At 35.2% G+C, this 12,125-nt stretch overlaps 1 protein-coding gene across 4 annotated transcripts in view; it reads left to right on the plus strand.

The window, feature by feature from the left end:
* The window catches only part of LOC145222257 (erythroid differentiation-related factor 1-like), a 48,866-nt gene that overhangs the window by 23,640 nt on the left and 13,101 nt on the right, over positions 1–12,125 (plus strand). For 3 of the 4 annotated variants that reach the window (XM_080088338.1, XM_080088341.1, XM_080088339.1), the window contains 8 exons: positions 2,405–2,546; positions 3,211–3,261; positions 4,597–4,728; positions 5,240–5,407; positions 9,515–9,586; positions 9,676–9,849; positions 11,393–11,737; positions 11,801–12,030. In XM_080088338.1, coding sequence (XP_079944464.1) covers positions 2,405–2,546; positions 3,211–3,261; positions 4,597–4,728; positions 5,240–5,407; positions 9,515–9,586; positions 9,676–9,849; positions 11,393–11,737; positions 11,801–12,030 — 1,314 coding nt within the window. The remainder of the gene's footprint in view (positions 1–2,404; positions 2,547–3,210; positions 3,262–4,596; positions 4,729–5,239; positions 5,408–9,514; positions 9,587–9,675; positions 9,850–11,392; positions 11,738–11,800; positions 12,031–12,125) is intronic. The other variant, XM_080088340.1, reaches the window with a different exon arrangement.

A 12,125-nucleotide genomic window follows, 5' to 3' on the forward strand; every position in this document is an offset into this window, starting at 1 on the left:
CACCTCTAGTGGTTAGAATTTTAAATATTGTTCGATTTGGATAAAATTTTGCATGACTGTTAATTAGGTCATCATGGTTTCATATTTTATACTTTTGGGTGTTAAACCCAATCAGTTACCCCACTGACCCCCTAAAATGGGTGAGTATTTTAAACGGTGTCGGAATTTAGTGAAATTTGAAATACTTGCAGAATTTTTCATTTATATGTGTCAATTGTTTTGTTTAACCATGTTACCCCAATATTTACCCCTCTAGCCCCCTAAAAAGGGTGAATTTTTTGAACATTGTCTGAATTTGATGCAATTTGGACAGCTTATAGAGTGTGCTATTTATAGTTATTGTTTGTTATGTTCAACCCTGTCGCCCCAACATTTACCCCACTAGCCCCCCAAAATGTATAAATTTTTTAAACAATGTCTGAATTGAATAAAATTTGGACAGTTTGTAGAGTGTACCATTTGTAGGTGTTGATTGTTGTGTTAAACTCTGTAGTACCTATCATTTACTCCACTAGACTCCTACAGTCATCATAAAATAGAAAAACCTTCAAAAATATATGAATAGAATGAATTTAAATAGTCTTTGCTCCATATAGCATATTTATTTATGCACAGTACCGATCACTGTGTTTGACGATACAATGCCAAACTTTCTCATTGTAATCTCTTGAAATGCATTATTTACAACTTTGCATGTGTAGGGACCCATGAGTTTCTGCTTGCGGAAACAACTAAGGTTATAAAAGACAGTGGATGATATGGGACCCAATATAAAATAAGTGTCAGATGTAAATATATGTTAAGAAATAGGTCACAGTGTATGTACAATGGCATAATGTGCTAAGCTACCCTTCTAGTTTTTTTAAATCAGTGCTAAGCCACCCTTCTAGTTTTTTTAATCATAGTAAAACATGTATTTTGGGTTGCAAATCTTTTGGCACCATTAAGATTATGATGATGTTACTGCCATGTCATAAGGTACAACACACCTTTAGAAAAACTTGCTGAGGCAGATAAACTGTTTTCAGTTCTCATTCTACTCAGTAAAGAAGTACACTTATTTTTTGGAAGATTCACAATACCCTTGTTTGTATGTTTGATCAAGTCTGTCATGATTTTTACTCTTTACACATTTGACAAAGACATATCGAACCCACACCAATGATTAATGATCGAAAAGCGGAGGTCACAACAATGTGAATACATATACAACACCACAGTGCATAATTAAAATACAGACACCATGTTTGTTATCAATTTTTTTACTGTTTCGTGTGTTTGGTGTTTTATTGTGTGAATACTGGCATGGCGTTTTCTCGTAGTTAATCTTTTTATGGACTCCACCATTGCCTTTCTGCTTGTGTCTTCTTTACCGTTGTTTTAAAATAAATCCATATATGTATCATGTTCTTGCATTGATGTTTGTCCTACAAAAAAATAACATCCAACTGTGAATACTATCAACAGTACATTGTAATGGGTGGAGCCTTAGTGTCATTAAAAAATATCCACACGGTTTTATGTAGGTGTTTGTCCCATATAATAAAATTTAACATGTGATTGTGAATACAATCAATAGTACATGGTAATGGGTGGTGCCTTAGTATCATTACAAAATATCCACATGTTGGGTTCATAAAATAAAACTTATCATGTGATTGTGAATACAATCAACAGTACATAGTATTGGGGGTGCCTTAGTATCATTACAAAATATCCACTTGTTTTATGTAGGTGTTGGTCCCATAAAATAAAACTTAACATGTGATCATAAACACAATCAACAGTAGATGGTATTAAGTGGTACCTTATGATTACTAAAAAGCCACACAATTTTGTCACACCGCATAGATTTTGTTACAGTTATGACAGAATAGCTTTACATTTACAAACTGCCTTTGCACATGCTTTATGGTGTGTGTTGTAATAGTTATGACAAACTGTTCATATTCACCTGCATTGCAGATCAATTTGAATATAGTTTCTTACAAGGGTGGATTATATTTCATACACACAGAAATCTCACCATTCTCCAATCCTATGGAGTGCTTTAGCACATTTACGCTAAATAAAAGACTATTTAAGTTTGTTGCATCACAATCGATAAACAGATAATACAGACTGAGGACAGATGACCCTGGCTTTTAAATCTATCCGTTATCTGTTTAAGCCGTATATCTAGAAGATTAGATTAGTTGTGTGTAATAAATATACAGTAAGTTCTGGACAAAGGTTGACATGAAAATGCAATTTTGTAGAAACATGTACATGGTGAATGTGTGATCGATCACTTGAATATTGTATGGAAACACCAACTTTTTAGATTTTATGAAGTAAATCAACTAGGCCTGCAACAAATACTAAGCATTCAGAATATACTTACAAAACGAATAAATGCTTTTAGGGTGATGGTTTCTCGGAACACAACATAACTGTTAAAAGATTGTTGAAAAATTGTGTGGGACTTCTGGACAAAAAAATTGATGTGGAACCTATAATGCTCTCTAGTGCCCTTGGAATGTTGTCAACTTTATTCCTCTTTAACTGTAATGATTCAATGTTATATAATGCAAAACATTTGCATGTTTATGAATGGGTCCCTTTCATTGAAAGAGCCTCATAGTGCTCTCCTACACTTTTTCAGTTCAAAAAAGATGTTATTTTCCATGGTTTAGCAATGAAGGGTGGTTAAAAGTAACAACTATGAACCCCCTTCTCTCGCTTATTTGGTATCTTCTATTCTGCCCATCACATATGTTTTTCCTTGTTTTGATTAAGAAAATGTTTTTTTCAGATTGATTTAATTTTTCGCATGTTGTACAGATATCTAAAATTGTGAAATGCATTTAGATCGTTTTGGTGATTAGAAAATTTGAAGAGATAGAGTGAAGGTTAAATTTGGCCTAATTTGTGTTTCTGGATCCATACTTAATCACACCATTCTTACTAATTTGTACAAACACACCTGAGTGGACCCATTTTGCTTGCAAAAGTAATCATGTTAAGTTGGACAAATGGTGTGTATGGATGTGTATAAATCAGTAAAAGACATAGAAAATACAAATGTTTATGTATAGGAAAAACACCTTTCTAGACGTTAACTAGATCTTAGCTGACTTAGCGCATATGAATTGATAAAACATAGTAATGATGCCTTTTTGTCTGCATGTTTTTTGTGCGATGAGTGTAAACATTTTGTACTTTATTCAGCTGATAGCTCCCCCTTGCCTTATATTGGCAAAGATTCACTATTACCCAAAGGTATGAAAAACAGTTTACCCTAATTTGGTCTTTGATTTGTTTAACCACATTAATGCTTTGGTTTACTATTTTTGCTCATTAAGATTGAGCAGCATTCATAATTATGGGTCCCCTTCCCTGAAGGGACACATTGATTTTACTCGAATTATTTGTTTGTTTTTTCTTCCCAAAGTTTGTTCGACTCGTTTTTCCATCAAATGTTTGATGGATTTGGCTGAAATTTACACAGATGGTAGATATAGTTATGTAGATGTGCATCCCACTTTGTTTTTGGTGATTACCCCATTATTTACCCCGCTAGCCCCCTAAAATGGCTATTTTTCCCCCAAAGTTTGTCCGACTCGTTTTTCCATCAAATGTTTGATGGATTTGGCTGAAATTTACACAGATGGTAGATATAGTTATGTAGATGTGCACACTTTGTTTTTGTTGATAACCCCAGTATTTACCCCGCTAGCCCCCTAAAATGGGTGAGGTTTTAAACAGTGTCAGAATTGGCTGAAATTTGGATTTCTTGTATAGTATGCCATTTATAGGTGTCGATTGTTGTGTTCAACCCTGTAGTCCTAACATTTACCCCAAAAGCCCCTAAAGTGTAAAACGTATTTGTATGTTACTGGGCACCACAAACGAAAGATTTCTTTGGAGCAATAGTGTTACAAGGGCAACCAGTTGTATGTTGCTTGGTGGTCGTTTTTGCGCCATGGCAATTAGGGGCTTGTTAACAGCCTTATGACGTCAGAAACATTAACGGTTGTTGCTCAAAAACCTCTAGTGGTCGAAATTTTAAACATTGGCGGATTGGGCTGGAATTTTGCAGTACTATTGATTGAGTCATTGTGGTTTTTATATATTTTTTAGTTTGTGTGTCGAACCCAATTAGTTGCCCTACTAGCCCCCTAAAATGGGTCAGTTTTTTAAAACGTTAAATAGGACATACTTCAAACAATATCTGGGGTGAATCTAATTTTATAGTTTGTATTTTACATAGTATTATTATTTAAGCCCAGTGCGGATCACTGTGTTTTACCTTACAACGCCCGACTTTCTCATGGTTATCTCTTGAATTGGATTATTTTCAACTTTGCATGTGTGGGGACCCATGAGTTTTTGCCTGCAGAAACGACTAAAGTAATAAAAGAAGATGGCTAATATGGGACCCAATACAAAATAAGCATAGGAAAATAGGTTATAGTGTATATGCAAGGGCAATATGTGCTAAGCCACCCTTCTAGTTATAGATTGGAAATGCAGTGGAACACCAAATTTGTGATTAATTTGGTCGCTTCCAACATTTCAGGTTTCTGGAAACCAACTGTTTCACTATGTTTATAGATAGACTGTCAAAGCAGAAAGACGCACCAAATGAGTGTCACATTAATGAAGAAAATTCATTGCTTTGTGAAAATGAAACAAGTGCTCTCACTTTCTGCTTGAGTGGTTTACGAGTGTTCCAACATTGCACAAGTATTATAAATAGAAATTTGCTTTTTTTCTGGAATTTGCTGAATTGTTAAGAAAACAAAACTAAAATATAATTTCGATAACAGTATTGATTTGTGAAGCTTTTGGTTTGATCCCACTTTTATGTACATATCCGTATCTGAAAAATAGCTTACTGTTGTAGCTTAAAACATGATATTCTTCATTTCTGTAAAGCGTCTGTTTTTGCTTTTCTACTTTTTTTAGTTTTGTCAAGCTTGGGTAGATGCGATGACAATTTTACTATAAACATACATTTTTGCACACATACAATTACAAAATTATTTGTTTAATTTTAAGTCAGAAAGACCATTTTTTCTCTTTTGTCACATTTCTACTCCAAGTTGGTGGTTTATCGGTCAGTACAAATGGCAATGATAAAAACTAATGATTTTCAAACATAGTCACATGGGTAAAGCGTGTGCACATCTTTCTAGTGCAGATGTTTTGTTTTTTTCTTGTAAAAGATAAAAATTAAGAGTGTGCTTCCTTTTAGAAAAGTTGGAACAAATGTCTGCCCAAATGTGTGGAGAAATTATGACCGTACAACTCCAAATCGTCAGCAACATGATTGTTGCATATTTTCAACAGGCTTACAGGGCATTTTCTAATGAACAGCATGAAGTTTCAATAAGGTGCTTTATGATGACACTATTGTGCTATGGTACGTAAAAATGATTAAGTTTGTGTAGCATGAGAGGTTAGTGTGCCTAACTCTTTTGTGTGTTGAAGAAGTAAATTACTTGGATTTATTAATGTTCTAAATCATGGTGGTCCGACTGCAGGCCAGAGATAATTTTGTTTGTTGCAAAGTTAAACTCTTTCTTGTATTAAACTGAATTTTTTAAGTGACAACACAAAATACTGTAAAATCTTCCATTGTTATGCATGACAAGGCTGATTGTTATGTATAGTAAAGGGTTTCTGTGCTAACAAACTAGTTGTAATCAGTTTACTTTATGCCATGTAACTGAAAGCTGCACAGCTGCTGCTACTTTCATAAACTAGGTGTACAGCCTATAAAAGAAGAATAAAAAATGTTATTGGCAAAAAAAGTGTTTTTGAGTTTTGGAAGAAAGTTATCTAGTTGTTGAAAACTGTGCATAGACATCCTGCTTGTGTAAGAACAGTTACAGCTGTAAAAAGGTGCGATGGTTAGGAAACATCAATTTATTTCCCCTAAACCACTAGGTTTTTTTCTGTCTAACGCTTATTTGTGTCCTGCGTTTGGTCAAGAAAGAGTGCTTCAAATTTATTTAAATCTACACAGATGTTAACAGTTGATCCTCCTGAAGTTTGACCCTGAATGACCCAGCGGTTTACCCACAGGCCCCCAAAACTTAACATTTTTAAAGCGGCTTTACTGACTAAAGTACATAATCTAGGTCAGGGGTGGGCAACCTACGGCCCGCAGGCCGCATCCGGCCCGCGAGCAACTTTGGAGTGGCCCGCGACACGTATTTTATTTTGATCCGCTGGACGGAATATATGTGTCAAAGTCCATTTTTATGCCAAAGTGTTGTTACATTACACGTTCAAAGTTATTAGTTTATTACTAAGAATAGAAATTGTTACGTACAAAGACAAAATCATTGTGTGTTTGACTTTGCCTAGCACTACTATGTTGTTGCATGATCATCGTTACAGCCCGCCGCCACAATATATCACTACTTTTTGGCCCGTGCATGCAAAAAGGTTGCCCACCTATGATCTAGGTGTTTCATGCTTTGTTGGTTTGTGCAGTATGGTATTCAAAATTTTATGATGTTTGATTGGATTCACCCATTTTCACCCCTTAAACCCTGAAATAAAGTTTGAGGATAGAAATGCAACTTAAATGGTCTTAAAATTCAAATTTGGTATTCGTTATGTGAAACAAAGTAAAGTGAAAAACAATTTGTTATTTATACCTTTGTAGGAATGGCTTTTTAATTTAAAATGTCTGTAATACAACTGTTTTAGGAAAATTTGTGTTTAAAAACTGACCTTGGACGACAATAGGAGATTTAAGCAAGAGATTTAATTGAAAGTTTTTTTTCCATTTTTTTACTGTTTTGTAACTACCGTATATACTCGCCAATAGGTCGCACCACCGTATAGGTCGGACTATTAGTTTTGTGTTAAAAAAGTGTAATTTAGAGTTGACTCGCACATAAGTCGCACTGAAAATCTAGGGATTTGAAAGGCCCTTTCCCTAGCTTTTTTGCATAAATAACTGATTGGTTGTTTTTTAGCATTGAATTGCATTGAAACCGCAAAGCTATGTTTTCTCAACAAAGCGTGAAAATCCAACGCACGATAGCACATTTCCACTACAATTCGCGTCTATAATGCGCACCCTTTATTTTTTTGCTGAAAATTAGTATATAATTTTGCGCGTTATACTCGAATAAATACAATATATCCGCCCAAATACGGTACTTGCAATAGCCGAAAACTTTCAATTTTGTTGCGACTTGGTGGCGATTTGCATTTATGTCGAGCGGTTAGGTCACACCTATATTTTTTTTAAATATAAGGCAAAAAGTTGCGACCTATCCGCGAGTATATATGGTACAGTCAAACTTCGAAACTATGCCACCCTTTGGGACCGAGAGAAAGTGGCACAGTAGCAAGGGTAGCATAATAGCGAGGGTTGTTTTTAAACATAGCCTTGTGATGTGACAATGTACTGTAATGCCACGTTGTGTTGTACGATTGTAATTTATTACAGTATACAGCAGGGGTGTCAAACTCATGGGGCTTCGAGGGCCACATTGCAGTTGGAAATTATGCCAAGGGCCACATGTGATTTTTAATCTAGTTTTATAAACTTTAACCAGGGGAGCACAACCTTTTCGCCATGACGGCCGCATTGCAGATCCTTATTTCACCTTATTTTAAAATTACAGATGTAAAGAAATAGGTTTATATTATATTTATACCATCAATTGAAGCCCCAAAATCCCAGATTAATTTCCAACTTGGTGCACAGATTGAGCTGCACAGTGTGAAGATCAGTCTTAACTGTTTATGACGTCATAATTTTTATTGTGGTGCTTGTGGCACCTGTTTTTCGGCATTGTTTGTACACAATAGGCGCACAAAAAGTCGGACGCATATGGCTATTAGGCTGGTAATACTCTTTTCAGTACCACAAAATCTGTTTAGAGCAGTTGGAAAGTCAAAATATTTGGCAACGGAGTTTTATTTATGTCCCAGCCGCCAGTGTATATATTTTAATAAACATGTTCACGGCCGCACAAACTCGTCTCTGTGGCCGTGCACGCCCGCACAAACTCGTCTCTTTGGCCGTGCACCCCTGACTGAAACTTAACGCTTATTTTTAGTTAGAGGAACGGTTTTACTATCGTTTCTATCCATAACATATGAATTTTTATTTCTTTATGAAAGTTCTGTAAATGTCTGTTTAATGCAGTGGTTCCCAAACTATGCGCCGCGGCACACTGGTGTGCCGCCAGATGTCATTAGGTGTGCCGCCAAAAATATTGAAATTAAAATCAATCAAGTAGAGTAGTAGTACCAGGTGCTTAGACCACTAGGCCAACATGCTCCACGTCTCTGAGATGTTCAACTAGGCTATTTAACTATGAAAGTGACCTGTATAGCGGCTTTATGACCTCATAGTTGGTGCCTTTGTCAGCTAAAAAAATTATTCAAATGTTCGAAGTGCGCCATTTAATTTTTGTTTTTTCTAAAATGTGCCTTAAAAGAAAAAAGTTTGGGAACCACTGGTTTAATGAATAGCTTAAACTTTGAATAGTTAAAAAATTATTATATTTGGATAAAAATCTGACAAATAACTACAATTGTTGTTGATTGTTTGAGGGCCGCATTAGAGGGCTTCGTGGGCCGTATGCGGCCCGCGGGCCGCACGTTTGACACCCCTGGTATACAGTATAATTTATTACAAAAATACGGATAGATCGTGCCTAGAACAAACAAGATCTGTTAGTTTTGCCGTGACACAAGCACAGAACGGCGTTTACATAAATCGCTGCAAAGCCGTGAAACATCTTAACATGACCATGTTTGTTTATTAAGCGTTTTTTTTTTCTGTTTTATCATGAGCTGAAACCGAAAGTTGTCAGAAGGCCCAATTTTTCAATCCATAACCAGACCGCTAATACAGTAATACTGTACTCTCATGTGTCATAGTATCAAGGGTAATGGGTGGCATAGTAAATATATTTTCTATTGAACTTAGTTGGTGACGATCAAAAATGGTATAGTAGTGAGGGTGGCATAAGATTAAGGTGGCATAGTATCGAAGTTTGACTGTATATGACATTAATGATGCAAAAAGAATACCGACAAAACATTTTCAAAGTTGGGTTAATGCCGTCTAATTAGTGATGGGACGAGTACTCGGTATCGATGGTATCGAACGATTTCAGTGGTATCGATACTCGTACTCGGTATCGAAATATTTTGTCTCAGTTTTCGATACCAACGTGCGAGTACCGAAGGCCGATTTACACCATAAGAATACGGGCAACTTTACGCCAATATTTGCTTCAGACAGCACAAAATACTCACTTCAAAACCTGGTATCGTCCCATCACTACTTCTAATAGTTTGTCCTCAAGAGTCTAAAATCAACCGGATTATTTTATGGTGAACCCGCATAAACATGCGTAAATAATATTTGGAGGTATTTTGTATGTTTTTAAACAAGCATGTTTTACAAAAGTATTAGCCTAAAATGAAACCTGACTCTTTATTACAACCAACGATTTTGTTGTTTTTAATGGTTCAATATGTTTAAAAGAGTACTGGAAACAATTAAATGAGCAATGTAAATACTCAAATGAAACCTCACCAACAAAGATGTTTATGCTAGGTAAGCAGCATACCAGTTTTTTAGTGTGCGTGTGTGTGTGTGTGTGTGTTTGCGCGCGCGCGCGCTTCACCTTGTATTTTGTTTGATAGGTCATAAACCCCACTGTTACTTGGATGAGATTTTTGCAAATACCCTTATTATGTGTGGTGACCTCAAGCTGAACATACTACAAAACAAAAACCCACAAAGGGTTTGGAATAGTCCTAATCTAACCAATGAAGATCTTGAAATAAAACAAATATTAAAAGAAAATTTTGCCGGAGGTTAGTTGCCTGAAATGTATTAAGTCTCTGTAAAGGAAACATTTAAATTCACTTGATTTCTTTTTTAGTTTTGGTTTTTTTAACTTAATAAGCTGGGCAGCTATGAACCTTTCAAAACTACTAGATATGGTCATGCAGCCTGTTTCTTTTACCTCATATAATTGCCTTTTTGGCCACAACCAACCTAAATATTTTTTACTCCACATTAAAAGCCAAAATCTAAATTGTCTTTGACAAATTGTACAATTTAGTGTACCTACTGGCCCTTTTTTCCTTCAAGTACAACCTATAGTATGTGTACACTGTCAGTCAGATAGAAGTCCCAAGGGTGTAACTCACTGGTTTACGATTAGGTGGTTTTGTGCAGTTTTTATTGCAGGACAGACATTTACGAGATGGGCATTTCCATGATTAGAAATCAGCTGTATTTGTGCGGCAATTCCGTGTCATTTTATTAATTTATCATGCGCATTTTCAGTTTTGGCCAAGGTATGAAACCTAAGACATTATTAAAACTTGATAAACATGCATCAAATTCTTATATATCAAGCAAAACTTTGTTGATCAACATACAGATGAAAAAATAAACTTGACTTTTTGAAAGCCGTGACAAATGGTTTTTAAACTCTCGTTGTCAGCTTGGCTGTGGCAGGACCATAGGTCACTAAAGGTCAACTTGTAGGTACTACAAACACAGTTAAGAACGATTTTTCGTCTTAACGTAGCTTCTTTATTTTTGACAAATCAATACTTAGGTCATGTGTAAATTACGCAAAACGGTATTGTTGAACACTAAGGACTGCATGCTATTGAAAACGGTTTCAAAAGGTCATAAATGGTCATTTGATATCTGTACCATGAGAGGTTATTACAGGTCAATGGTACTCATTTTGCGAAACAAAGTTAAGTAAAAAACAATTTGTTATTTATACCTTTGTAGAAAATGGCTTTTAATTTTTAGTGTCTGTAGTACAATTGTTAGGGCTTTCTAGGAAAATTTGTGTTAATGATAAATTGAAAGTATTTTTTCTGTTCTTTTTGCTGTTTTTTTAATTATATGACAAAAATGATGCAAAAACTTTTGAGTTAATTTTGGGTTGATGCTTTAATAATTTGTCCTTAGAGGTCTAAAAATAACCGCAACGTTTGTTTATCATAAATCCGCACAAACACTCATGTGGGGACCCATTTGTTTTTGTTTGCAAAAACAATCATATGTGTAGATCAAATGATGTGTATAGTAAATTGGTAAAAAGGCCTTAAAATATATAAAATGGAAGTATATTAGAAAAGCCACCTTATTTTAAAGATGTCAAGATCATCTGCTAACGGGATGCCATAATTGGATTTTAGTCATTAACTAAATACTTGTAACAGCAGTATTTGCAATTGCAACCCATGAATTTCTTGTCACTTTTTTTTGTTTGCTGCAAAATAGAGTTCCATTAATCCTAAAACCTTATGGAAAGCAACATAATAAATGTCTATTTGTTGTTCAAATGTTTGGGCTGTGTCTATTTTATTATTAAACTATGGTTTTTAGTTGGAGAAAAGTACAAAGATGTGACAAGAATTTCAGATGATGTAGAGCAAACTCTTGCCTCTTGTCGCAGTTGTTACCAAACTGCTTACACTCACCTAACATCTTACAAACCTATGAAAACTGCATATGATAAGGCAGGCACCAAAGTAAATGAATTGGATGGTTTAGAGGACAAACACACTTCAAAAATTCAAAATCTTGGCACAAAACTGGGAAAAAAGCAAGAGATGTCTGGTCAACAATTGTTTCTTGCACTGGTTTCCCGGAAGCTGGGTCATGTTGCTAATGAACAAGGAGCTCTTGAGTTATCAAAAGCTGTTGCTTTGCTTCAACAGGGCACAACAGGTTTTCTTTTTGCTGGTTTGAAGGTATATGTATTCTTGATATTGTGACATAAATATTGTGCAGATGAAATTTTCGCAAAAGAAAAAGCTGTTTGGGAGTTGTGCTTTTCACAGTTTGAAACTGCCTTGTCTTCATTCAAGTCTGCAAAAGATGATACAAATCAGGCTTTGGTTTTATCAAATCTGGGAAAACTGATGAGAATTTGCGCCCAATCATTTGCACAAGCCAACAAATATAATTTTACATTTCATGAGCAACATCTTTATGAAAAGGCACTGGATTATTATCAAAAAGTACCAGTGTTTATTTGTTTTTGTTTCAGAAAAGTTTTTTTTTCACTGAAAGTTTTATACATTTAAATCAGGGGCCCAAGATATATTCTAAAGCC

This window comes from Phallusia mammillata, chromosome 4 (genome assembly GCF_965637545.1).
Source record: "Phallusia mammillata chromosome 4, kaPhaMamm4.hap1.1, whole genome shotgun sequence".
In the NCBI taxonomy this organism is placed as follows: domain Eukaryota; kingdom Metazoa; phylum Chordata; class Ascidiacea; order Phlebobranchia; family Ascidiidae; genus Phallusia; species Phallusia mammillata.